At 39.9% G+C, this 26,898-nt stretch overlaps 1 protein-coding gene across 3 annotated transcripts in view; it reads right to left on the bottom strand.

Moving 5' to 3' along the window:
* The window catches only part of chd7 (chromodomain helicase DNA binding protein 7), a 70,207-nt gene that overhangs the window by 19,410 nt on the left and 23,899 nt on the right, over window positions 1-26,898 (bottom strand). For all 3 annotated transcript variants that reach the window (XM_067474496.1, XM_067474499.1, XM_067474498.1), the window contains exons 4-22: window positions 22,406-22,872; window positions 15,492-15,636; window positions 14,422-14,553; window positions 13,944-14,009; window positions 12,863-12,918; window positions 10,941-11,055; window positions 10,460-10,543; window positions 10,218-10,355; window positions 9,166-9,287; window positions 7,510-7,753; window positions 6,220-6,396; window positions 5,402-5,545; window positions 5,223-5,321; window positions 4,869-5,043; window positions 4,534-4,747; window positions 3,693-3,888; window positions 3,312-3,479; window positions 2,792-2,971; window positions 2,579-2,689 (exon numbers count right to left, since the gene is read on the bottom strand). In XM_067474496.1, the coding sequence (XP_067330597.1) occupies window positions 2,579-2,689; window positions 2,792-2,971; window positions 3,312-3,479; window positions 3,693-3,888; window positions 4,534-4,747; window positions 4,869-5,043; window positions 5,223-5,321; window positions 5,402-5,545; window positions 6,220-6,396; window positions 7,510-7,753; window positions 9,166-9,287; window positions 10,218-10,355; window positions 10,460-10,543; window positions 10,941-11,055; window positions 12,863-12,918; window positions 13,944-14,009; window positions 14,422-14,553; window positions 15,492-15,636; window positions 22,406-22,872 (3,033 nt within the window). The remainder of the gene's footprint in view (window positions 1-2,578; window positions 2,690-2,791; window positions 2,972-3,311; window positions 3,480-3,692; window positions 3,889-4,533; window positions 4,748-4,868; window positions 5,044-5,222; window positions 5,322-5,401; window positions 5,546-6,219; window positions 6,397-7,509; window positions 7,754-9,165; window positions 9,288-10,217; window positions 10,356-10,459; window positions 10,544-10,940; window positions 11,056-12,862; window positions 12,919-13,943; window positions 14,010-14,421; window positions 14,554-15,491; window positions 15,637-22,405; window positions 22,873-26,898) is intronic.

Genomic DNA, 26,898 nt, shown 5'->3' with positions numbered 1-26,898 from the left:
CAGGACTGCAGTCAATTGCCTTTTAAGATAACAGTAAGAACTCCCAGGGGAGCTGCCTGTATTCACACTTGGAGCTGGATTAGGTGATCCAGTAGCAGGCCCCGAACAAAAGAGGCAGCAGACTAACTAATAAATCAGGAGAAACAAACAGAAAAACCAATGAAGTCAAGAAATGTAAAAGGAATGCAAGATGCCTCTGAGTGTTGCTACAGATTTTTGATTCACAATTATTGCGAGTCATGGGGTTGTCGGAGGATTAGCATTTTGCTTTAGGGTTAGTTTAAAGATAGGTTTATATTAGCTTTAAGGGCTAGGAAATGCTTTAATTCGGTGTCCTTGCAACTGTAGAAAGTCCAAAATACACACACAAACACAACTCACATACTGTAAGTGTGTGTTTTCTGTGTGGGTGTGTGAGCCCTAGCCTAAGTGATATCTCTGTACCCTCCAGGCATCTGTGCTTCGTTAAGTGGAGCTAAGGAGCTTACTCTCTTGCTCATACACACACGAGAGCTGGTAACCGTGGGTAATTAAGGAAGAGAGGAGATTCCCAACTGTCAATATTAATCTCTCCCTCTCTTTGCTTCCACTCTGTTCTCTCCCTCTCTTTCTCCTGCGCCTAGCACTGACAAATTACTCCTAGTACCCTTTCCACAAGGTGACAACACCGATTGCGAGTGTGAGTGTGTCCAAGTGTGTGTAAGCCTTTAGATACTTGTGGTGTGGTGTGATAGTTCTTTCCCTTTGGTTTTATGGTACATCATGTGCATAGTCTTGGGTTGGCTTTACATGGCATGGTTACATGGGTTTGAAAGACCAGAAAGTCCAAAGCCAAGACCAAATCATAAACTTTAGAGTCATAAAAAGTGATGTGTGTGACTCACCAAATGAGTACCATTTTAGATTTCTGAAAATACCCATCTTTTAGGTAAAGAAGTACAAGTAAAGAATACTTAGAAATTATTACTAATCCATTTTTTAAAATAATTATTTAAAAATAACAGTTTAATGTAGGGGTACTGTGGTTCAACTGGTTGAGGGCTTAGTCCACCAATTGCAGGGTCAGTGGTCAAATCTCTGGTCCAGTTGGATGTACTCTAACTACTTAAGTAAAAGAGTGCTAGATCAGTGTACACTGATTAACCATAAAATTAACACTGGTGGTCTCAATGTCACGAAAGACTAGGGTCTGCATGGGCACTTTGAGCAGTTTCCAGCTATACTGCCCCACATGAAACAAAAGGTGTGGTAGAAAAACAAACACTATACTCAAGTAAAAGTGCAAGTACAAACTCTCCTCTATAAGCACCAATTCAAATCTTTTACTCAAGTAAAAGTACAAAGCCCATTATCTACATTTACTTACATTCTTACAAGTACTCCACTAAGAAAACAATGTATTTTAAACAATAAAGAATACATGTGTTGCCATAAATACCATACAGTAATTAATTAAAAAAAAATGTTGGTAAAGGTGGAGCTGATTTTAACCTCTATGTGCTGACAGGTGGTTAAAAGATAATGATACATTTATTAAAATATAATTTATTAGTCTATAATAATTTTATAAAAACGTTTGTGTCAAAAACACCAAGTCGTGTTACTGTTGTGACTTATGGTGTAGTCCCTTTAATGTCAAATACTATTCTTGGTGTGACTAAAATTGGGTTTTTAGCATTTTTAGCAGCAAAGTTCTTTCACGGTTTTATTTACAACCGAATTAAATTGTGAGCACACTATGAGATTGCAAAGTTAAAAAGGTAATTTTAACATAAAGAAAACACATTTAAAAACAAGAAAATCAATTTGCTGATTTTTTGTTGTTACAGATAACAGTAAATAGCAGACGGCCCCTGAGATGTCTGAGGTAGTGCTTGTCTTTTGGAAGTTTATCAATACTTCACTGTGAAGTTGCAATCACTGCAATCTTGCTGCTGAACTGGCATTTTTACCAAATTCTTTTTTAAAAATAATTTTTAGAATCGGTGTGCTAACTCACTGCAGACCGATTCTGACTTGAGTTCAAGTCACTGGACTCAAGTCCCCTCAGATGGTTTACAGCAGGGGTCGCCAGCCTTTTTGAAACTGAGAGCTACTTCTTGGGTACTGATTATTGTCAAGGGCTACCGGTTTAACACACACTTTTAAAAAAAACAAATTTGCTTAATTTACTTTTAATTATATGTTATTAATAATTAAATAATTGATATTCATCTATGGGAAGACACTGATCATGTTAATGATTTCTCACAATAACTATCAAATGTGATTTAAAAAAGAATAGCAACAAAAAAATTTGATGCAGCTCATTGGTAAGTGGCGCTATGGTGAGCTATTTTTAGAACAGGCCCGCGGGTGACACTTGGTCCTTGCAGGCGACCTGGTGCCCGTGGGCACCATGTTGGTGACCCCTAGTTTATAGTATATAAGGGCAGTTGTGTGTGAGATGTCAAACTTTAAGGAGCCGTTTCAGCATTTAGATTTAGTTAAGGGATAGAATAAGGGTAAGCATTATAGGTACAAAAAACACATGCACATGCAAGATAACCATGAGTGTGCATGTGTGTATGTGGCCTACCCGTCCATTGATAGCATCTAGATCCAGCTCGGCCTTCTTTGCCCATTTCTGCCAGAAATCTGGATCCTCCAGAGAAATGTCTGTTCGGTTCCCTGCTGCAACAAAACTGGCCTGCAAAAAACACATTGGTGAGTACAAGGTAATCAGTTGAGAGATTATTTTAAAACAAATCACATACACTTTCCAGACAGCATGAGCAGAATAAGCTGTTACCTTAGCAAATGTAGAGCCCTTGCCCTCAGACTCTATGGTGATGGTGTGTGTTCGTCTCTGGAGAATCTGGTCAATGTCTTCCTCGCAAAATTTTGAGCCTTCGTCTTCCTCATCCATCAGGGCTCCGTATGCTCCTTTTCTGAGCAGGTCCTCGATTTCCTTTTTGGACAACTGCTGGACCTGGCCCAGAGATGGAAAAAGGGTTATTTCTATGAAACTTTGTTTTTAAAAGGTTCACAGATGTTCCCAAAAAAGTATTCAAATTAAAGAGTAGCATTCTAAATGACAATACATTGAACAGATTCTTAACCCCTGTCCCACTTGTCTTCCAACCATACCTGCCCAATCCACTGCTAATTTACAGGTTTACAGTCAGTCGGAAGTTGGAAGCATTAGACAGGGGTATTTGGAAAACAAGCAAGACAGGGGCTCTTGACGACCGGAGTTGATGACCACTGCCTGAAGTTCCTGACATCGATACTGGATGTGTGTTTATGTGTGACACTATTAGGAGTCTCACCCCACTATTGGCGTTCTCCCGTCCGCTCATGCTCTGCAACACAGCCTTGTCGAGCCCCAGTTTCAGACTGGCCTTGTCAAACATCTCCCTTTCATAGCTGTTCCTGGTGATCAAACGGTAGATCTTCACCGACTTGGACTGGCCGATACGGTGACACCGAGCCTGGGCCTAGAGACAGATGCAAAGATTCAAAGATAATGTTTAGACAACAAGAGATACGTAATGATATGGTTAGGCGACCTAAAGCTAAATGTGGCTCGCAAAGCAGTTACATTGAGCAGACAGTGGGAACTCTCAACAACCCGAAAGCTGGTTGGGACTCAGTCCAACCAGAAACACGATACAACAAACTTGCAGGTGAAGAGTTATGTGGTTTTGTACCTGCAGGTCATTCTGAGGGTTCCAGTCAGAGTCAAATATGATGCATGTATCTGCAGCAGTCAGGTTGATGCCTAGTCCTCCAGCTCTTGTGCACAGCAGGAAGACAAAACGGTCCGAGTCTGGTCTAGAGAAGCGGTCAATGGCTGCCTGCCGCAAGTTACCTCGAACTCTGCCATCTATACGCTCATAGGGATATCTTGGAAGAGATGAAGGACAAGTGTGTATAATTGACATACTGGCAACAATTCAAGAAAAGCCAAATTGGTAGTAGAGCTGTCTTAAACAGAGGGTACTGGATCAAATATACAATTTTGGTAAGCCCCAGCTGTTACTTTATAGAATCAGCCAGTAGAGATTTCCTCTCCCTCAGATTTTTATTCCTAAATCATTCTGTGTTCTAATTTTAGCTCATGGCTATTAAGGTGAGGCTGTAGGTACAAGTGCAATATGTACTCTATATACAAAAATATACAATCCAAAAATTAGTTGAATTTTGAAGATTCCTTATGTGATCTCCCTAAAAGCTTATAAGAATTATGAACTTCTCAGTAGTGACGAAAGCAACAAATAAACTATTATTCTTGTTATCTTTAGCACAAAGATTTCTTGTTTTGAGATCAAGTTATTTTTTCTTTACATTATTTACTATGTCATTACATTTTCAGATTGTATCTTGAATATAGCTGCTCCGTGCACAAACAGATACAGCCAAAATTGGAGGGTTTGGCCTGAGACTGGGGCCAAAAAACCCTTATTGGTTTTATAACCTTACACAGTTTTTACAATTACAAACCATTTAACTTTTGGACTCAAGAAAATTCTAATTCGTGTCTATTTTCACCTTTTCTGAATGAGGTAGTCTTCCAGAATGTCCAGACAGCGGACCATCTGACTGAACACCAGGACTCTGTGTCCTCCGGCCTTCAGTTTAGGCAGCAGCTTGTCAATGAGCACCAGCTTGCCGGCTGCGTGGACCATAGCCTGAAGGGGCATGTCTGGCATATCAGCTGCACTGTGGGACTCCCTGAACTCCTCGATGATCTTTTCTTCGGCTCCTAGACAGCAAAAAATAAATAACTTTTATTTTAAAAATTAACAATTTCAGAAAACGCTGTTCCATTTGCTGAACCTTTATGTTGCGATGGTATGTCATGGTTTACAAAGACATGTGTATACCATTAATGAGGTAGGGGTGGTTGCAGCATTTCCTCAGCTCCATCATTGTGTTGAGGAGGTTGGGGACACTAGCTCCTCCGCCTCCACCACCTCCTGCACCTCCTTTTGACAGGAAAGAGAAGTTCTTCTCCAGTATGGCCCGATAGTATTTCTTCTGAATGTTGGTCAGCTCCACCTTACAAAAACAATAAAAGTTTATCAGATTAATTTAGCCTTTCTTGAAATATGATCACTTTTAACCAAACTGTAACAGGGCCTGGACTTGGTGAGGTTTTTATGTTTAGTGGTAAATGGAGAAACACCACCAGTAGAAATTACAGTTTTGACACATTTGCGATCAGGTCACAGCCGCACCTCAATGATAGTCTCCTCCTTAGGGGCCAGGTTCTTCTCCACATCCTCCTTCAATCTTCTTAACATCATGGGCTTAAGAATGCCTTGCAGTTTTTGAACCTGAAAACACACATTGAAACAGCAATTTATGAACTGTGACTAATTTTAAAAAGACAACTTTTTCTACTAAATTAGTTTACCTGTTCTTCTGTTTTAAGGTCCCCAAATTCAGTCATGAATGTCTGCTCAGATGGGAATCTGTCAGGTTCCAGAAAGTTAAGTAAGCTGAAGAGCTCCTCTACAGTGTTCTGAAGAGGAGTTCCTGTCAACAGAACTTTGTGCTCCTGAAGGAGAAAGCAGAGGCAGGAAATGCACAATTTTAAATTCAATACAGATGTTTACAAGACTTTAACACCTAAGAAAAAGGAGGGAGGGATGATATCAACATAACACAGGTGCTGTTTTAAGCTAATCTGTCCAACTGTGGTGTGTGACACCAAGCTTACATATTAAACCAGTAGTGGTGAGGAAGACCACCTGCTGCTTTGGATTACGCCACTGTTGGTCTGGGCCAACAAGTGGCACTTGAACAAACCACAAAGATAACAGCCAGTTGAGTATGTAGCTGCACTATTGCGTAAGGAGGACACAGCAGAAGATCTGGGACAGGGTATATACAAATTGTAAACAAAAAAGCATTAGCCTATGATTATTACACTCTTATTTATCACAGACTATTTAATGTTAGTTGTAATTAAGAATATGTTTGATAACAAACTTCAAATTTGAAGTTCATCTTGTGCATTGATTTGATTATGGGGAACAGCCTATCAGACCATTAGCTTTGAAGTGTTACAGCCCTGACTGCTAATAAGAGCTATCTTCTACAAGAGGGTTGAAAAATGTGCTACACAAAAGATTTTCATGTTCCAAGAAACTAAATGCTTCTTTCAAATTATTTTATTCCTCTTGTAATAACCATTGCCAATTTACAGAAAAAAATAATGTCACCGCTCACCATGTCCATCATTTTTAATCCTTCCAGTAGCTTGCAGTTTCGGTTTTTGAGGCGGTGGGCTTCATCTATTACCACGCAGCGCCATGGGATGCTTCGAAGCTCCGGACAGTCAGCCAGAATCATCTCAAAAGTTGTTATGACTGCATGGAACCGGTACACTCCTTTTATTATCTTACTCTGATCAGAAGGAAGAATAATTAAAAAGGGAAGAAAAGGTCAGTCACGCATAACCTGACATGTCTTTGCCCCCAGCTCATTATTTAATGACGATAATTCCCCTATTAAGTCAAAAGTAACTGATGTTTTTGTGACATAGTAACACGATCAAGAACTTGTGCCCATTCCCTTTATTCAAAGAGGGGCATAAACTCACAACCTTCACAAAATCTAAAAACCCTCTTAGTCATAGCAGAATAAGCCATGTAGATTGATGAAGATTTCCCGTGGCTGGGGGGGATGTTCAACTGGGCTGACTGCGTCACAACAGCAGATCATTTAGTCCATCTACTGCACCTCCTACATTATTGTCACCGAGTCAACTATCTCCTTTTCAGTGAGAACTTCACTCACTGTTAACTTCACTTTCATGTTATGTAAAACAGTAACATAAAGGGAAAAGAATTATTTGAAGAAATATTCTCCAAAACAGCATCTTGTGGCTGCTATTGATGCCTTCAGTGAAGTCAGACACAGAAAGCACTACACCAGCAGAATTGCTTTTTGAGAGAGGATCACCCTTCTGACCCATCAGAAAATAAACAATGTCTGCTTGATTTGCACATTTTGCATCTTTCCTATTTATTGTAAATTGATGACTAATACCAAATGGCTATGCAGACTATGAGAGCATAGCAGTCTGTAGGACGTGTAGCAGAGCTGTGAGATGGAGTGCTGGGTGGAGTAGAATAGACTGTCAATAATGCTAGATTCAGTTACATATTGTAGTCTTAAGGGTTTTCCAAAGAATAGGAATATGTTACATTGTAGTGTTCACAGCCATATGCACATTTTGTTATGCTGTTGACAGAAAATATATGGTTTTAGTGCTGCACTCAAAGTTTAGCTATACCGATCAAAAAGATACCTAAATCATGACACACAGTAGTATTATTGACTTAAAACTTCTTAATAGCAGGTCACCTTCCTGACTTTTCAAGCCATTACAATATTGTTGATCATTTTTGTTTACACTGTAAACAAATTAGTTTAACAATCAGCTATTATCAACACAAAAAAGAGGGTGTGTGTGGTTGTATTTTTATTTATTTTTTTTTAAATGATTCTGTTTACCTGTGCATCTCTGTAATACATTTCATAGGCCTGGATGGTCTTGCGGCTGGCCTGGCTGCCATGGTAGACCACCGCGTTGAGCTCTGTCCAGGTCCTGAACTCTCGCTCCCAATTGGGGATGGTTGATAGCGGGGCAATCACCAGAAACGGCCCCTCAATGCCCTTCATGTAAATCTCATAGAGGAAAGTAATGGATTGGATGGTCTTCCCTAGACCCATTTCATCTGCCAAGATACAGTTACGTCTGTGGAAGTACAAAGATTTGAACAGGGTGAGAGGCTAAAACACATGGACTGCACCAATTTTCCCGTTATTATATTTTGGTTTCACTAAACTGGTAAAAAGGTCCACAGGACTCATTGCCAAGCATCAAATGCTGCCCCCACATTGGCCTTGAAAATAATTTAATCACTTTTACACAACTCTCAATTCTAAAAGATTTTCTTTCCTGGCTTAATAACTTTTCCAATGTGGAGAACAGGTTTTCAACTCCAGTGATATAACGCAGATATCATGTGAGACAATTTGGAAAACAATTGGTGCTTCAGAAAGTATTCAGACCCCTTCACATTTTGCAGCCTTTTTGTCTGGCTTTTACTGGGCCACTCATCGACAGACACCGACTTGTCCCTCTGAACACTGTTCATTCAGTCATTATGCTAGAGAAGGAACTATTGTTGCAATCTCAGCTCACATACTTCTCTCTGTATTTGTCTGCATTCACTATTCATTTAACTCTGACAAGAAGCTGCTGCCGAGAAGCCCACTATAACATGATGCTGCTGCCCCCACCACAGGGACCGTATAAGCAATTAATGATCACTATCTGGTGTTTCATCAGACCGTAGACTGTTTATCTTAAAACTTTTTTAATAAATTTGCCACAGGGGGACACCGGTCAAATTCTGGACATATCCAGATAAGTAACTAAACTAACAACTACCTGGAGCACCAAAGGAAGAATTCTGAGTAGTTTTTAAAAAAATAAATATATATGTAATCAAAATGACACTTTAACACAGTTATGAATTACTGAGTGTAATGTGCTATATGGTGGCTCTGTCAATTTATTACAATTTAAATTCTGCAAAAAGTAAGGGGGATCCAATTACTTTTTGCCACTTTCTGCTACAAATTCTTCCAATTTTGGGTTATACTCAAGACTTTGATATTAAAAAGAACATCTCCAGTTGTACTCACAATTATTCAACGCAAAATTAGGCGTTCTGGCAATATTTACAAACTCAGTAGTTTACAATGAATAAATCAAATAATAGTTAAACAGTGCAACCTAATATAACAATCCTGCAATGAATTCTGGTCCCTCAAGATAATGTTTAGTTTCTCTTTCTAAGAGGTGTGCATTCAACTGTATATTAAATAAAGTTGAGTTTAGCTGAAAACACCTCCACGAAACACCTTAAACAAAAACTGAATATGATCACCTTGGGTGTACTGCAGGATGGTTTACTGAAACTATGTAATAAGCCACCGACTGGTTGTGTAGTGAAAGCTCTGATGGAACAAACTAAGCTACAGCATCACTCATTAACTACTTATGTGTACTTGAGACTAAAATAAGGTGGTATTAAAAGTACAGTCTTGCAGCTACCGTTACGGACTCATTCTAACACAATAAAGTAAATTGCGACTTACGAGTTGTACCAGTTGAAAGTAAGCCAGTTGAGGCCTTCTAGCTGGTATTCCCTGAGTGTGTTGCCATTCCTGTATTCCCTGGAGCTCTCCAGCTTTTTCCAGTCAGCTGCATGAGGTCGATCCTAGACAAAGTTTAGTAGTAAATTAAATGCCAGAGACGTATTAATCCCAAACAAATAATTGAGTAAAAGGTAGAGTAGAAACTTTAAGTCTTTAAACATTAACAGTTGATTAATCATCATTTATTTTGCATCAATTGTTTCAGGCATGTTTTAGACTAAATGCCAAACAATTTCAACTCTAGAACTTTGAAAAATTTCTTTACATATTTTAAATATGAACTCTAGACAATGTCAGGAGAACTCAGCCTTGGACCTTGTCTGGAGTTGCGTAAAACACAGTGGGAGATTAGTGAGCGAGAAGCGTCCTCATTTGTAAAACTCAGGCCAACACGCACAGGAGGCACAGTGTTCCGTTTACAGCACACAGTACAATGGACCCATGCATCCCACAGCAAAAAAGGATTCTATCCCTCAACTACAACAGCAATCAAGTGATAGAAATGTGACCAATATGCCCATTCACTTGGGTAAATACTCTTACATGCACAAGCTCACACACAAAGTACGGAGCTTTTAATAGGGGGCTCGAAAGATAAAGTCCAGATGATGTTAGGAGCATCTCACTCACTAAAAATGACTGCTTCTAAACACTGCAAACATATGACAGAGCATTTCTAACATGAACCTTAGGGATAACAGCAGGCAATAGGTAAATAGATGGACACAGAGAAAGAGAAAGCCAGCACCAGTCAGCTGCTTCTATTCAGCATTAAACACACTGTTCATGGTTTTGCCACAACAGCAGGGCGTGTGTGTTAGACCACAAGAACGTGGCCCTGTGGAGAGCAGTTAAGGGAGCTGTAAATCTGGAGGAGGAAAGACCAGGCAGTAGGCCAACACACACAAAACACGCCTACTAGGAGAAGGCTAAACACAGATAGCACCCGAAGAGCATTTATTGTCCACTTACCATATTTAAAAACTACTTACCACTCTCTTAGTGTTGGGTGTGCGTGCTGCAATGCGTTCGTATTCCTCAATTTTGGACTGGTCGATATCAGCCTTCAGCTCCCAGGTGGAGTCTTCATAAGGTAGACTGCACCATTTCACCAAATATAAGGTCACTGTCTGCAGACAAACACACAGAAACAGGACGGTTTGGTGAGTGGGTGTGTAAGGATAGACTTGAAGTGGCTCAAACCCATGAAAGATGACAGAAGAGATCAAAGCACCTCTCCATTTTCATCTGTACTCTCTGAAACATCCAGGACACGGTCCACCTCCACATAGTCTGGGTTAAAAGGCTCATCGTCCATCTGGAGAGAAAGCAAGTCAAGTTTTACTGTGAGAATCAGAGAGGATTTTTATAAGATCAACTGGCAGCATAAATTATGGTGAGTCTAAGGAAAATAATGTTTTCCTCACGTAACATTTTTTTTTCATGTGGTCTTTTACATTACTGTTTGTGAAGCCACTGAACACTATTGTACTGTTACAACTGACCTTTATGGTCTCCTGAATACAACTTTGAATTTAATATTTTGGGGAATATTTGGAATCTAGTATAATATTTGAATTTTTCCACATTGCTGCCAGACAGTATTGAAAGCATCTTTCCACATATGATGCATTATCCACATTATAAAGTACAAAATAGAAAAACTTAAAAGCACATTTTCTAAGTTTGACACTTGGGGCAAGTTTAGGTCTTACCTCAGTTATGAAGTTGTTGAGTTGTTGCTTGGCCTTAAACCTCTTGATCTTCTGATGTATTCTCTTGTCCTTCTCCAACTCCTCCAGGTCAGCCCAGCGACAGTGCAGATACGAACTGAGACGCAAGACACACAAACACTTAGTGATTCATATCACTCATTTACACTAGAGAATAGGAAAGTGTGTGTAGCAAAACTAAAAGCCTTGCAGGTGAATAGTCTTTACTGTGTGTTGGCATTTAAAGAAAGGTAGATGTTGAATTCACAACTGAAGACAGCTGTGGAATATCTACAGGTTGCAACATTATATGACTGGAACAAAGTCTTGTGGACTAATGAGTCAAAGTTTGAGGTGATCCCAAACAAAAATTAATTTTAGACACAGCTAATTAAAAAGAGGATACATGCCTGCCTACAACCATCAGCAAAGCACAGAGGTGGAAAGATGAGGGTTCTGGGCATGCTTATGCTTTGGTGATCTGCATCATGTACAAGGCATCCTCAATCAGCATGGATACCACTCTATATTGAAGAGGCATGCTGTTCCCACTTGGCAACGACTGATCAGGGATAACTTCATTTTGTAGCAAGACAATGACCCCAAGAAGTGTTCTTGGTTGTGTAAGAATTGTGTGGAGAAGAAAGTAGCAGCTGGAATACTCTCAGTGATTGCTTGGCCAGCATAACCACCAGCTCAGAACCCTATTCCCCCAAACCCCAAAAATTGAACTGAAGAGTTCTGGAACACTGGTCAACCAGTGCAGTAGACCTCTGGGAAGGCCTCCATTTCTCTCAACACTGATCAGTAGAATGTCACAGATTTATCAGGCAGTTATTACTGCAAAGGGCAGTTTTTTTGATGAAAGCAAAGTTTGAAATACAAATTGTATCTGACTGTTAATTGTGTGCACAAATATGCTTATGCTTGTGTTTTATGACCTATTCTCAACTATTTGATTTATTAAAACCAATAAAAGTTAATAGAAATATAAAAGGGTGCAAGTGTTTTCAAATGTTTTCCTGCCAGAGTAAATCTAGTTAAACTACCTGATATCACAAACGATAGGCTATGTCGGTGCATGCAACATGTTGCTCTCTGGATTGATAGCATTAAGGTTGGAGAACATGCACCAATTTACAACTAGAAAGGAACAAAAATAGTGCTGAAATAATTGTTGATTAATAGAAAATTACAGAAACATTTGGCATGAGGAACTGGGATTCAAATCACTGATTTGCTGTTGCCTTCATGCATACAACTGTATCACATGAGGATGTGACATTGTATATCCGAAACTATGATCAAGTTTTTGACATGTTCTAGAATAAATTACTCACAAAAAATGAGTCATGACTAATACTGCAGCCCTGCTCAGTCACAGTATCAATATCAAAAATATGTTTTATAGGCTATTAAAAGTTTGAGTTTTGAGTTTGATGCAGGTAGATGTAATAATTACATGATTCACCATGTTTGTAAACTTGTGTGTGTTCCATAAAAAAGAGTATTTAAAGTTTGTTCAGACTAAAGTAACTTGTTTTTTAAATTTGTCAAGGTTGTTAAACCCACATTTGTAATTTATAAAATAAGTCTTGTCTTCAATCTTCTTGAACTCTGTATAGACACAAATTGCATGAGTCAGCTGAATGGCAAAAGTTGGACATTTCACAAATTTAGCATGAGTCACAGGATACTAGCAGTTTTGGTTTATTGATGGATCCTCTAGAACAAATAACATGGTCACCTCATGGTATAAGAAAGTAAATGAGGTTTTCGGGCTGACTTTACTGAGCTCTTCACTCGTACGGACCTCTGAACACCCTGGTGTGCATGTGTGTGTTGAAAATAGGTCTAACAAAAGAGAAAGCCCTGCTGTGAAAGACAAAAAAGGGGGAGGGAAAAAAAAAAAGTGTGTTACTCACAAGCCCTTGAACTTGACGTAGAACTCCTCCACCTCCACTTCCTCCCCTGACTCCAGCTGAAAAGAAAAAAGGTTAATAATCACTTAAATATAGCAACCGCATGGTAAAAGAGCAGAAGTGGCTCGTCATTGTTATACAACATGTGCTTGAATTAGTGAAATGGCACAAAAGGAGCAGTTTCACATTGGCATGTCCATCATTCAATCTTACTTTGCTTGATATCCTCTCATTTAGGGGAATATTGGTCTATTTATTTTTTTGTCACTATTTCAGATGTTTGGGATTAAACAAAGGCCAAATGTGAACAACGCAAGAGGAAAAGTTGAAAAATAATACAAATATTTAATGGGGTCTGGGGAAATTTATAAAACATGAATTCAAATATACAAATTAGAATAACAATTGTGTAAAAATTAGGTTGATAAACATAAAAACTTAATGACACAGGTTGATCTGTGAAGGAGTATATTTGTATTTCTAAAAATAGTGTGAAAAGGGGGAAATACCAACACAGTAGCACTTACAAGTGCAGCCATCCACTTACATTCACTGTAATGCAGTAACAAACACTCGCACATCCTCCACCATGCTACTACTGTAATGCCATGAGTCATCAATCACGCACACATACACACTGCCTGAGGAAATGCTAGCTTGGCATCTGCCCTAGCCTAGCATTGTGGTTTTGGCTGCGTGCCTAGCCCAGGGTCAACTTTGAATGGAGCTGTGAGTGTACGTGTACGCGCGTGTGTGCATGCACATACATGGGGTAGCAACCCCACAGCTGGTAAGCAAGGAAAGTTTTCTTTAGACAGGCCTTCTAAGACAAAGCTGGATAGACACACACATACACACAGATGAACACACCCTCTTGCACAGCTCCAAGTACACATCTATACACATTCTGAAATACAGAAACTCCCGTCTTTGCTCACCAAGTGAACACATGCTACTTGAGCTGTCTGTGTTTGTGTGTAGTGTGTCTGCTTAGGCCAGCTGTGGAGTAGTTCATCAAATAACGTAAACTATGACTTGGGCCAGGGTGTCCATGTGTGTTTCTTTTTATCCCTCTGTGCATCACCTGTTTTTTGGAGGTGCGCAGGCCCATGATCTTCTCCACAACAGGCCCCTCAGCTTCGGCCACATCCTGCACATGAAGAATAACAAAAGCAGTGAGAGTTGTAGCTTTTTGCAGTGTGTCACATGTTCAAAAATTCTAAGCCTGGTTCAGCCGCTTATACCAAGAAAAAAAACTAAAAACTTATTGCCTGTCACACAGAAAGGCAGCATGTTTTAAATTCGACATTAATCTAAAAAATATTACCAACAATTACTACAACAAATACAACCCTAATCTAAAAAAAGTTGGGACGATTTGTAAAACAAAACAAACACATATTCATATCGCGAAATTTGGAAATCATTGCTTGTTTTTATTTATTGTATACACATTGTATACACATACACGTATCCAAAATATGCATCGTTTAAGCAAAGTTTAGGTCAAACTTTACTATAACTGGAATTCACTCTGCCATACACCAAAAATGAAACCCAACCTGTTGTTGGGATGACGAAGATGGGGATTTGGGTGCTGGTGAGTCATCTCCGCTGTCATCGTCCTCTGAAATTCTAAACTCCAGATCCTCAGTGTATCTCTTCCGTTTCACCTGACGACTGGAGCGACGTTTCTGATGGTCAGAGAAGAAGGTTTTTTAAAATTTTCTTTATAAATCAGCTATTGTTTTGTAGCTGTTCCAGAAGTGTCCAGCTTAGCTATGCCCTTTAACTTCAAGTCCATCTACAAAATATAAAGCAAATCAAAATGTGCAAAATTGTAAATTATTAACTGTGCAAGTGACATTTAATAAAAACGAAATCATATTGTATACTATATTACACCCTTAAATCAGATGAATAGAGAAAATTTCAGAGCCAAATACATGATGATCATTCCCTGGGCAACCCTGTGCAAAGACACAGACTTAATTTTCATTATTCACTTCCATATGGTTCAGCATGTTATCCATATTGACTTTGAAGAAAGCATCAACCAATTTGTTGAGCTCAAAACATTGGCAAATAAAACTGTGGGGGGAAAAAACTGCTGTAGCGGGGTGCATTGAGCAAGCAAAAGAGGACATATTCTTTAAAGCAGTTAATGGCCAGATGCTACTGTGTATATAACCTACCTAATTACATTTGCACATTAAAAAAAAAGAAAAAAAAAACTGATTCAAATAGAATAGACTGCAACTACTGGCTTTCTGTAGCACAACAACATATACAACATTCAAAGTAAACTTTGTTGCACTGCCCTGATACTGGAAAGGGTAAAACAGGTAAAAATAAATTTGAAATGCTACATACATTTAAAAAAAATTGATGGGAGTAGCTGACAAGTAATAATTTGTACTTGGCAGATAACTGTGTGCTTGTTCTTTCAACAAGGCACAAAAAAAAGATGCCTAGTAGATCAGTGCTTCCTACCCGGGTGAAGAACCAGTAAAAAGGTTTTGAGCACTGCTCATCATATTATAACTAACTGAGACAATGGGGAGGTATTGTCCATGACTTTATGTACTTTTTAAAATTGTAATTCCCCTTTCTCCTTTTGTGTGTCCTGTACCTGTACACCATCATCATCTTCTTCTTCAGGAGGTGAGGAAGGCGGAGTCTTCACCTCCACGCAGTCGCTGACTGAAGGCTCTCTCTTCCGTTTAGAATCCTTCTTAGCAGCGCTGGCCCCACCCTCCAACTCCACCTTCTTACTGCTGTAAGGAAAGACAAAAACATTATTACTACTCTAAAGATACACATCTTATTCCATCCATTTTAAAGACTACATGACATTCTTTCAGAGTTTGTGTGTGTGCATGCGCACACTCATGCACCTGCCATTCCCAGGGACGGAGCCATGTTTGATTTACCCATTTAGAAATCATTAGTGTGCCTCAGGCTCTGGTACACAGGGGGTTAATATGATGAAAGGCCACAGGGAGGCGGAGGGAGCAAGATAGAGAGATACAGGGATGAAGGGAAAGGGGGGCCTTGACACACACACACAGAGACAGAGAGACAGAGCGAGAGAGAGCGAGAGAGACACATACAGACAGGGAGTGAGTGAGAAAGGCAGACAAACAGAGGAATGGAGAGGCCGGGGGAGGGGTTAGAGGGCCCCCAGGCCTCCTCTAATCTCTGGCATGGAAAAAAAGAGGAGCTGGCTCTATCTGCAAGAGTGTGTGCATACAGACCATATAGTAAAACAAGAGGATGCACAACAGCCTTCTGTCACACACGCTGCCACATGCCCGTTTAATGTGTGGTCAGTTTACAAAATGTTGATTTTCAAAAGACAAACATACCATATGGGTGTGAAAGCATTGTATGGCAACAAATCCAGTATGGTAGCCACATATTTAATGTGAATCCACTTGTTAAATTAATTTAGGTTCAAACATTTACAAGTAACTTAACTTATACCTACAACCTGAAAATAGTAAGAGTACCAGAAGATATGTGTATCATGTGGAATTAGCAAGATTAGCAAGGTCTAAAATTTAGGTGACATAAATCATTTAAAAAAAACCTAAAAAAAGGGAACTTATGCCATTGTTGGCCCAAGATTCCTGCAAACAAATGTCTCTTATGATCAGTTAAATAAGCCCTTTTCAACTGCAGGTAATAAAGTCAATGTCGTCTACTAATATGAAAATAAAGAATTACATTTTGGCACTGAACCAAACACAAAAAGTAAAGGAACTTCAGTTAACTTCTTACATGTCAGTTTAAAAATCCAAAGCACTGGTGCAATTCTACAACTGCTATATGTAAAAAAACAAAAACAAAAAAACATATAGGCCATAAAATACAACTATTGTACGTCTTTCCCAGTGTGAGTGTGTGTAGTGCCTTTCCTTCCATCTTGGCCTCTGCAGTACTCTATGCCTGGATCTCTCTCTCCTTCACTGTGACTATGTCGTTCATGCTCTTTCCCTCTCTCTATGTCTCTCGCCCCCTCTCAGTCCCTGGGGCCCTTCTCCTTTCATCCTCACGCCAAGAGCAATCACCATCTCCGTGGTAACGGCTGGTCATGTGACCTGCACCTGTTCCTCTGGCTGGTAGCCACACGCTGGAGCCATCTGGTCGCACGCGCACGCACCACACAGACAGACACACACACACTTCTCTTGGCTGCCTTCTCCCCTCTTGCTCCCGGCTTCATCATGGCCTCACTTTCTACAGTCACTCCATCTCTTTACTCCATCTCTTCCTCTGCTGTCAACTATACAACTATCCTCTCCAACATCCAGGTTTCCTTTTCCTGTATATTTTAGTTATTTTAATATGCTCAACTTTAACCACAATACTCTGAGGATCACTGTTTCCGGTATCACACCAGTCTGCTGAGTGACAAAAAAAGCAAAAATTACATATTTTGTCCAAAACATAGGAACATGAAGTTTTTATGTAAGCATATTTTGAAGATGTCACTTAAAATTTAGCTACAGCTAGTGTAAACTTGCTTCACTCCAAGTTAGACTTACAATTTAAATTCACAATTAATTTACTTTCTTTTCCCCTGCACATTTCTTTCGTCTTGTAATATGTCTACTGGAATATTTTTGAAATGTTATGCTGACTTTAGTTGGACTGGAGAATTGTTAGGTGGATGTAACTTAAGACTTAGCAAATGGAAACAAGCCAGGCAATATGCTCAGATTTATTAGGTCTCTCACTGACCTAAATAGATTTCTGACAAGCTGTTTGCTCGCACTTTGCTTAGTTATGCCACTCCAGTTTTTTACAACTTTATAAACCCATTTACAAAACAATTCTCAATCTATCTTTTGTTCCCGTTAGTGATTAAGCTCAAAACTACACTATGCAAATGCAGCTAGCATAAGCATGACCTTTAAAGCAATCTCCATCTAGCTCCTACTCTCCCTATTACACTAAGATCTGCTGTGCTCCTCCACGCACGGTCGTGGGCTTCAGTTTGTCACAGTTTATTTAGTGTGATAAATAGGAATGATCCAAAACTTACCAATGGGTTGATATTCTCCAATTAGTTGGAAGGGCTAGCCTCACTCAATAACTTCAACATGCAAATACAAACCCCAATTTCAGAACAATTGAGACATTGTGGGTGTTGAGAGAATGCAATGTAGTTTTGTAATACAAAGAAAAAACAAAGGCTGATCCTGAAAATGGATTTGTTTTTTTTGTATTGTAATATATGACGCCAGCAACACATCTTAAAAATCGTCAACACTTGTAAATGTAAGTGGACCACACAAATTGGCATGGATGTAATAATTTAAACTTTGCCCCAACAATGAAGCTGCTGTCCAGCCACAGAGTCAATCATATAATTTCCTCATCAACAAAATACTTCTCAGCATAAGTTTTAATTGCCACTTCCTCAGTCTTTCCAGACATTCATGGACTGAAACATTTCTTTTTTTTTTTAAATGCAAAGAAAAACAAAACAAGGCCTCTGTGGGAAGTGAGGTGAATCGTCATGAGAAAACTAATAAAACTCATCACCTAAAACTGACTGTACACATTCTGTTGCTGTATAGAGGAAGGGTGGAGTGTAATGGACACCTGCTGCCATGATGAGTCATGCCACTGAAGACCATAGACACACTGACAAACACCAACACCTATGGTCAGAAGCTAACAAACACGCAAGTTTTGTGCATATTCAGAAAGTGCTGTATTTGCACACACACACACACACACACACCCACAGGTTAGCAGACACACAGAACAAGGTGCCTGCATGCGTGTCTGACTTCTTTGTGTGTAGTGCAAACAAACCATCCCCACACGCACACGGAGCGGTAGGGTGTGGCAGCTGAAAACTGGGTTATTTATAAATGTACTTCCTCTGAGAAAGGTAGTCTGGGAGAGAGCAAGCGAGAGGGAGTGCGAGTGAGAAAACAAGGAAAAAAGGATGGCAAGAGATAGCAAGGTCAAAGGAGAAGAGTGAGCTGACTAGATAAGTAAACCACCTGAGTCATTCTCTCTCTCCTTCGCATATACACCTCACTGAACAGCTGAGTATAATAGGTGTGATTGTATCTGAGATTTTCATTTTATTCTCTTTTCATCAAGATCAGCCTACACAGCCTATTACTCTAATAACCATTTGTCAAAACATGCACTCTCACTCCTAACTTTGTCATAACATTCTGCTCCAACCAGTGAAACACACTGTTTCCAGTGCCAACAGGAACTGCTAAGGGACTGTTACTGTTCCCTGTGCAGAGGAAATTAAAGCCATTTCAACAGCCAAATCATAATGATAAAACATTTCAATACATTTATTCATGCACTCAACACCATGATAGCATTTTCCTCCTGCAGGCTGGGATCATCCATCAGCAACAACATACCTGACAGTATGTCATATTCATACTTAATTGTATTTACCTACAGTAAATGTTAATTATTAGGTTAGGCAGTATATTTGTATATATTGTTAACAAAGGACTCTAAAAAAACTTTATCTGCCAATGCTAAGTCCAAACCACTCCTTCCATATAATTTAACAGCTCTGGAGAGTACTGTATGTGAGCAGCTTACCCCTGCAATCCCTGCTCCACACAGAGCAGCACTGCAGAGACATCTCTTAACAACTCAGATAGAAAAACAAGTCTTACTATAAGAATGGCAACACACAGAAAACCATTTAAAAGACAACATATTACTCCACAATTTATAAAAACAGACCAACAGTGTAATTTCCCATTGGGAATGAACTATGACTAAATCTGGTTGCAAACTAATCAAACCAAACACAAACTTTGTAAGAGTAATTTAAAGACAAACTTGGACCAAAAAAAAAAAATACAAAAAAATACAAAAAAACAAAAAACAAAAACAAACAACTCACTCCTCAGTCTTTGGGTTGACTCAGAAAAACAGGAGGAGGAGGAAAATGGGGAGGGTCTGGTTGAAAGTAAAAGATCAAAGGATGCACTTTTCAGCACTAAGAGGTGGGATTTGTGGGAGGGGAAAAGAGAAGAAAGAATTTTAAAAGATAGTTGGGTGATTGCAGTGGTCCACCATTTTAGAGTAGCAGCAAATGGCCGGCAGGCATTATTATGCTAAATTAACCTGGGAGTTCAAGATGGAGGAAAGCCTGACAACAGATAAGAGCTAGTTGACCAACACACACGGATAAGAATGGACTCCCCACCACCCTACATTTCCTGTGTGCATGCGTGCACACACTTGTGGCTGTGGAGTGGTCAGCAGCATGGCTTTCATTATCATTAGACGCCATTTTCTGCCACAAAGATTACCAACTACCCCTCCTCCAACACATCCACACACACACACACACAGGCCTCCTCCCTTACTTCCTCACCCCTCATCCCCCCACCCTCAATCCCTGCTCTAGACTCTTTCCAGTGGCCAATGCATGCATGCACACACCTCCCCCAGCGGTGACCCCTGCCTGCTGCTTCGGCCCTCCCTCATCCTCTGGATAAAAGGGGCCAAAAGGAAAGGGGGCAGGGGGTTCTGAGGGGGCTGGGACACAGCAAAGAATAAGGGCTTTTATTTGTTCCTATCAATAACCGCATTCACTAAAAACAACATTACCTAATTAAAACAACAAAAACAAAAAAGACCAGTTTGCCCTGTTAAACGGAGCACAGAATGTCATAGAACCAAATATATATATATAACTATAAATCCTAGAAGGAAACGTTGGATGAAACCTTCACTGCCAAACGTCTTACTGCTCACCATACTCACAGTGCCCAGTTCACATGGAGATTTCTGCTCCAGGTCTGCATTAAGCTCAATTTTTAGTAATAGTAAGGCAAAGAGGCAGCATGACAGACAACAGAAGAGAAGTAAAAATGAATACATCCGCATGGGCCACTTGTGTAGCCTAAAGCATAGGCTTTGCGTACATTCATCACAAGATGATAATTTAAAAAAACAATCTTGAACCTCCACAGTAACCAATAGTAGACTATCACAGAAAAGAAATGCAGAGCCTATGGCCTCTTCTGAATTCTTTAAAAAAATAAAAAGGCTACTCAAAGGCAACTGTGCATTTAGGAATTACAGTAAGCTCCCTCTGTATGTAATCTAGCTCATGGTTATCCCAAAGGGGACTTTTAAAACAGTTCCCGGTGTTCAACGACTGAATACACAAGCTTCAGTTTTTAAAACTGTATCCATCTGACACACTACGACAACAATCAGACCATCTTAAGCAGAAAACACTTTGTTCCCACTATTTCACTCTCTAGAGGAATATCATACAGTTGCTCATGTCCTTTGTCACACATTATACTGAGGCACACATCTTTGATTTGAAAATGAACTTACATCCCACTAGAACAAGAATGTATTTCCAAACTATCTTTTTGGTAAAATAATCCAACTATATGACGGGTGCTTCAACAATAACATTCAACAAAAGCATAAAAAAGAAAGAGGTTATCTACAAAATGTGCTCAGACATTCCGCAACAGCTTCTTGAAAGAAAAACTTCCTGATCAGTGAGAGTTGTCACTTCTGTCCTACTCTTCTTGAAGTCTTGACAAGGTTTCAAATGTGGGGAAAGAGTTAAACTTTTCCTCACCTAACTGTGACCACCTAAAAGTGGTCATCTCACTGTCACTTTCATGTTAATTCCCTGTACTTTTCTCTGACTGGTGTCTACTGGCTACCAAAAAAAACGTCAATAACAATGTCTCTCTAATCGCCTATAAAGTAACTTGCCCAAACTTATTCAAATGTGCACTGTATCAGTTTTGTTGTTGGAATTATTCATATTCACTTTCCCCATCTTCTGCGTTTCCTACACAAGTAACTACAGCACATTCACTGACAGCTATTAAATATTTTATCAATAACATTTTTAAGAGCAAATGATAATGGGTTAATTATTAACATCCTTATTTCCCAGAACAAGCTATAAGAGTCACTGACCAGCATGACTGTAGGCTTGAACACACTGAATTGTTTGAAAGACTTAGATAAACATGGACACTTGGAGTTTCCTCATCAAATAACTGAAGTCTCCTCATCTCAGACACATGCCTTTTAAAAGACAGGACTAGATCATTCCAAAAAAAAAAGTATAAGAAGGCAAAACTTTGTTTTCAATTTCAAATTTGATGAATGATTGATGATGATTTTATTACAGTATCCCTTTTGATTCAGAAACCAGAGCCCAGAAGACAAAGCTGACAGTAGCTTTAACCCGGTTGATCAGTATCTTTAACCTTCTTACTAGTAGTGTTTCACTAAGCTCTATGATCACTGTCCACCTTATAATACATTTCGGTTTTCATACAAGTATACATGTGGAAGTGAAAATACCACACTTCCACTTAGTGGTTAATGGAGTTAAATGTGTGTTTACAACTTGCACACTGTGAGCTAATCACATGACCAAGTAAAGTTAAAAGCAATTAAAGAGGAATTTTTCCTCATTTGAGCCCCATAAGGGAGCTGGTACTTCACTCAACAGTCAAAAACAGTAACTATAAGTAATGGTGCTTGTACCTGGCTTTCTTAGGGGTCTTGGTCTTGGGTGTGGAGCTCTTAGCTTTCTTCTCCTTGGGTTCTTTGGGGGTTTTGGGGGTTTTGGGTGTCTTCGGGGTCTTGGGTTCTTTGGGCTCCTTGCCCTCTGTCTTCTCCTTTGGTTTCTTTTTTCGTTTTTTCTTCTCCTCCAGCGGTGGTGAACTTCCCTCTACAGTTCCTGTGTCAGTAACCTGTTGACCTGAATCACTTCCTGATCCAGGAAGTTCTGATTTTAGGTCTTCCTCTGTTCCTCCTAATACCATCTTCTTCCCTCCTTCTTCTTCGTCTGCATCCACTAGTTTAGCTTTGTTCTTCTTCTTCTTTTTTGGCTTTGTCTCTAGGTTGCTGGGCTGCTCTGTGCTGTTAGGCTGGCTGGGTGCACCGGCGCCAACTGCTGACCTGTCAGGAAGCATCATCGAAGATTCACCTGACAGGTCTGTGGGGGAATGCTGGGGAGAAAAAGAGAACGATATCAGGTAATATAGTTATTCAGCAACCTTTAAGTTGTTTAAGTTAAGTAAGTAAGTTAAGTGAAAAATAATTAAAATTAGTCACAATAATAAAATTAGACACCTAAAATCACATATCCCAAAAAACAAAAAAAAAACAAAAATCAAGTCACTTGCAGGTGTATGTCCAGATGTGGCCGGTGCAGGCGAGAAATGCAACTGCATTTTACTTGCTATAAGTCAGCTTTTTAGAAATTAAAGTACAAGGTCACCTGATTGGCAAAACAGTAAAACATTAATGGTCACAGCTTCCTACATGTGATAATTTCCTGCTTTTTAATGATTATAAAGTGAAATAAACAAGTAAGAAGTAACCTGCATGGTTAGCATGTGTATCGTCAAATATGTCTGCTAATGTTTTATTTCAACACTGGTTCAGCCATGTCACTCAGTCAGTCCTGTTACATTTTCTACAGGGTGGGGAGTATTGGTGGACTACAGAGCAGCGGGGGAATAAGGGATCCATCCATCCATCAATGCATTCATGCACATGGCTGTCTCCTCCCTCTCACCAATACTCCCTGTTGCCACAGTTCTACCCCCTCATGCTTCCTTCTCTCACAGTCAGGGCTAACCTTAGTAAACAATTCAGCTGACAGCTGATTTTGTCTCACCCTTTTCTCTTCACTGCAAACTAAATCCTCTCTCCTTTTTCTTTCACCCCCTCATTGCCCCCAAATAAGCTTTCTGTGACAGGAAACTGGTTACCAGCTGTTGGGAGCCTCTCCAGCTGCCTCTCCTCCCTCTCCCTCTCTTCCATCCCTCCCTCCTTCCCTCTTCCTCTTTCTCCAGCTGCTCAGGGTCCCAGTAGCAGATGGGAAATCAGGCATCATGACACGAATAAATTATCTCCACACTTCAAAAGGCACAGCAAGGGAGTATGTGCGCATGTGTCATATGAGAGTGAGTGAGACTGAGTTTTTCAGAGGGAGAGAGTGTGTGTGTATGTGCATGTGTAATGTTCATGTGCAGTTCTGTGTCAACAAGGTGTGTGAGAGCATCATCAAGTTTATAGCAAAATGCCATGACAGCAGCTGCCCTCTGTGTACAAACACACACTTAACTTGTGTTCAAATGGAGAAGGAAAGAGTTGGACAGTTATAACCAGAAGTCTGCTTCCATTAGGAGAATGCTAATGCAAACACAGTTATTTCACACCAAAAAACTGCAAGGTCATATTTCATCCAACGACAGCATACAAACACTCACCGACACACTAACTGATCCATTTAGACACAGAAATGGGGGATAGGGTGGAGATACAGTGCCAAGAGATAAATATGTCCTCCTGCCAAGCTGCCCAGATAACCAATCGCACAAATGACAAAGGAGACATAGACATGTATGTTTTTTTGTTTTTTTTTGTGTATACACAAACAATCACGTACACACACACACACACACACACACACACACAGGTTTGGTGTCTGTAAGGTGACTTTAGTGTGCTGGTGTGTTATGTTACATCTTTAAAAAGCATTATTCCATCAAGAATGGCAAAATCCACTACGCTATCATCATCTACAGCCAAATTAGTTGCATTACAATCACTAATAACTGAATTTAAGAAAGATCCATAAAGGAACTCACAACAGCCACGTGGTTAATATCTCAGAATCAGGGATGAACTTAAGTTACTAGGGAAGCTTGAATGCACTGTCCATCAGAAGCTACACATGTAGGTTTACAGTTCCTGAACTGGAAAAGTAAACTACAGAGCAAATTCCACTTTCAAAAGCTACGCTAAAAATCATGTCTTAACAAAGTCTCGATTCTTCTTAATATGAGAAAGTTGAAAGATAGCATAGATAGACAGCAGCAGAGCCAGACCACTGTTTTAAGAGTGGCTTAACATACGCCACTACTAAGTTGGAGATGGGACTGAGCAGTTATCCGCAGTTGGTTCGATCCCCAGATCCTCCAGTCACATGTCTAAGTGTCCTTGAGCCAGACACTGAACCCCAACTTAGTGGCTCCCGGTGAGTGTTTTCCAGATGTATAACAGCGGTTTGTGAGTTTCTGTGTATTATTGTGAGTGAGAATTGGTGAATGAAAAGCAGTGTAAAGCGCTTTGAGACCCAAAAGGTAGAAATGCACTATACAAGTGCAGACCATTTAACAGTGTTAAGGCTTATAGGACTTGAGTAAAAACATAACATCACAGCAGATAATTAATGAAGTTCATCCACTTAAATACTCAAATATTAATAAAAGTTCAAGAAATGTATCTACAGCCTAAATGTGTGTCTGAAAGCCTTGATGTTTGTAACAGGGCAACTAGTAAAGGAGACAGAGCTAAGCTGATAGATGATATTTGGTGTTGATGCAGTTAGATTTTTAAAACAGGGGCATTCATTATTTTAAAGAGTAAATGAAGAAACAAGGAGACGGAGCTGAAATGAAATCAGCAACAAGAGTAAACATTGTAGTGGCAAGAGCTTCTGCATATCTGAGCAGGTGAGGTTGAATTAAAAATAAATAATTGGGACAGGCTTTAAATTTAGAAACCATGAGAAGCATCGCTCTGCCTTTTTCTATGTTGACACTCTTCAGGCGCTTGCTGGACCGTATTATGGCCTGAAATGGAGAAGTGAAGCCCCCTATTTAGCTAACATCTGAAAAATGGACAGGTGGAGGCTACCTGCTCTAGTTGACTGTGAGAGGCGGTTTTAAACTACTCTGAAGACAAAGCTAATATGCAGATGTGTTCCATATGCAATTTTCACCTAATTTGCAATTAACCATCTATTGTCCTCTCAGGACTGATGACATGTCTGTCTCAGTTTTATCGGTTTTGACAGAGAGATGACTCAATTGGACTAAACTTCACATAAAGAGTGGGGAAAAAAACTTCCATTTTGTTAAATATTTAAGAAAATGAAACTTGAAAATTGTCTTATTACTACATAAAACTAGCAGAAATGCTTGATGAAATATGAAAATATGTATTCAGTGATCTATTGCGGTAAACATTTGCCATTCTTACAAACATGGACAAATGAGCAGAACACAGCTAGATATCTGAAGCATTTCCTCAAAGCTGCATGACCTTAGTGAGCTGCGTTACCATCTACCTCACTGACAGTGTGCATGAGCGGGGGTGGGGTAACAGGCATGTTATGTGTGAACTACAGTGCTGCACAAAATAGTGCATTTTTTCCGTGCTTGCGCATGTAGACGTGTAGAATAAAGGTCACAGTACAGCACTCTACCAGAGCTGTGACCTTGAGCTGCTGACGAAGGCAAGCGTGTGCGCATGCACGTGTAATAACCATGCTTAGTGAACAGACGGAGCTTAGAGTACCAGACATAAGGTCATCATGACTGACTGGCCAGCTTGATGTGTGTAGCTCTTTCTAACAAGTGCATCAGGAGGCACAGAGAGAACTCCTTTCCTGATCTACAGATACACACAGACACAGAGACACACACACACACACACACACACACACACACACACACACGAGTACTCCTCTAGCTCAGCTATCTTATTTCCCCAGGCACATTTGCCATCCTATTCCAGACCACAGTATCCCAAGACGCACAGGCATGTGTGTGGTTTTGTGTATGTGTGCAATGATGGGGGATGCTGGGCCTACAGCTAGAGTCAGGATGGCAACTACAGCCATGATGCCAGTCAACCTGGCATCTAGGTCAGGAGTCCTCAATAAATTAAGTATGATGGCAGAAATGTCATCCACAAAACACATCAATGCAGGCAAAGAGGTGGAGAGGGGGAGTAGGGAGAAGGCAAAGAGTGGTATGGAAGAGAAAGTGTGTGTGTTTGGCCACAGGGCTACTATTGTGTGTGAAAGGGTCAGTGGAGAATGGGGGCTTTGAGCAACAAAACAAGCTAATGGAAGCTAGGGGCACGTGATGCAGGCAATGGTGACTGTGCAAGCTCTCACACACTCACACCAACTGAGAACTGCTAACCTCTTCCCACAAGCCTTGCTTTCCTTTATA

Source organism: Channa argus, chromosome 14 (genome assembly GCF_033026475.1).
Source record: "Channa argus isolate prfri chromosome 14, Channa argus male v1.0, whole genome shotgun sequence".
NCBI classification, from domain to species: Eukaryota; Metazoa; Chordata; class Actinopteri; order Anabantiformes; family Channidae; genus Channa; species Channa argus.
The sequence above is the reverse complement of the archived record's forward strand: the minus strand, read 5'-3'. Positions and strand labels throughout refer to the sequence as shown.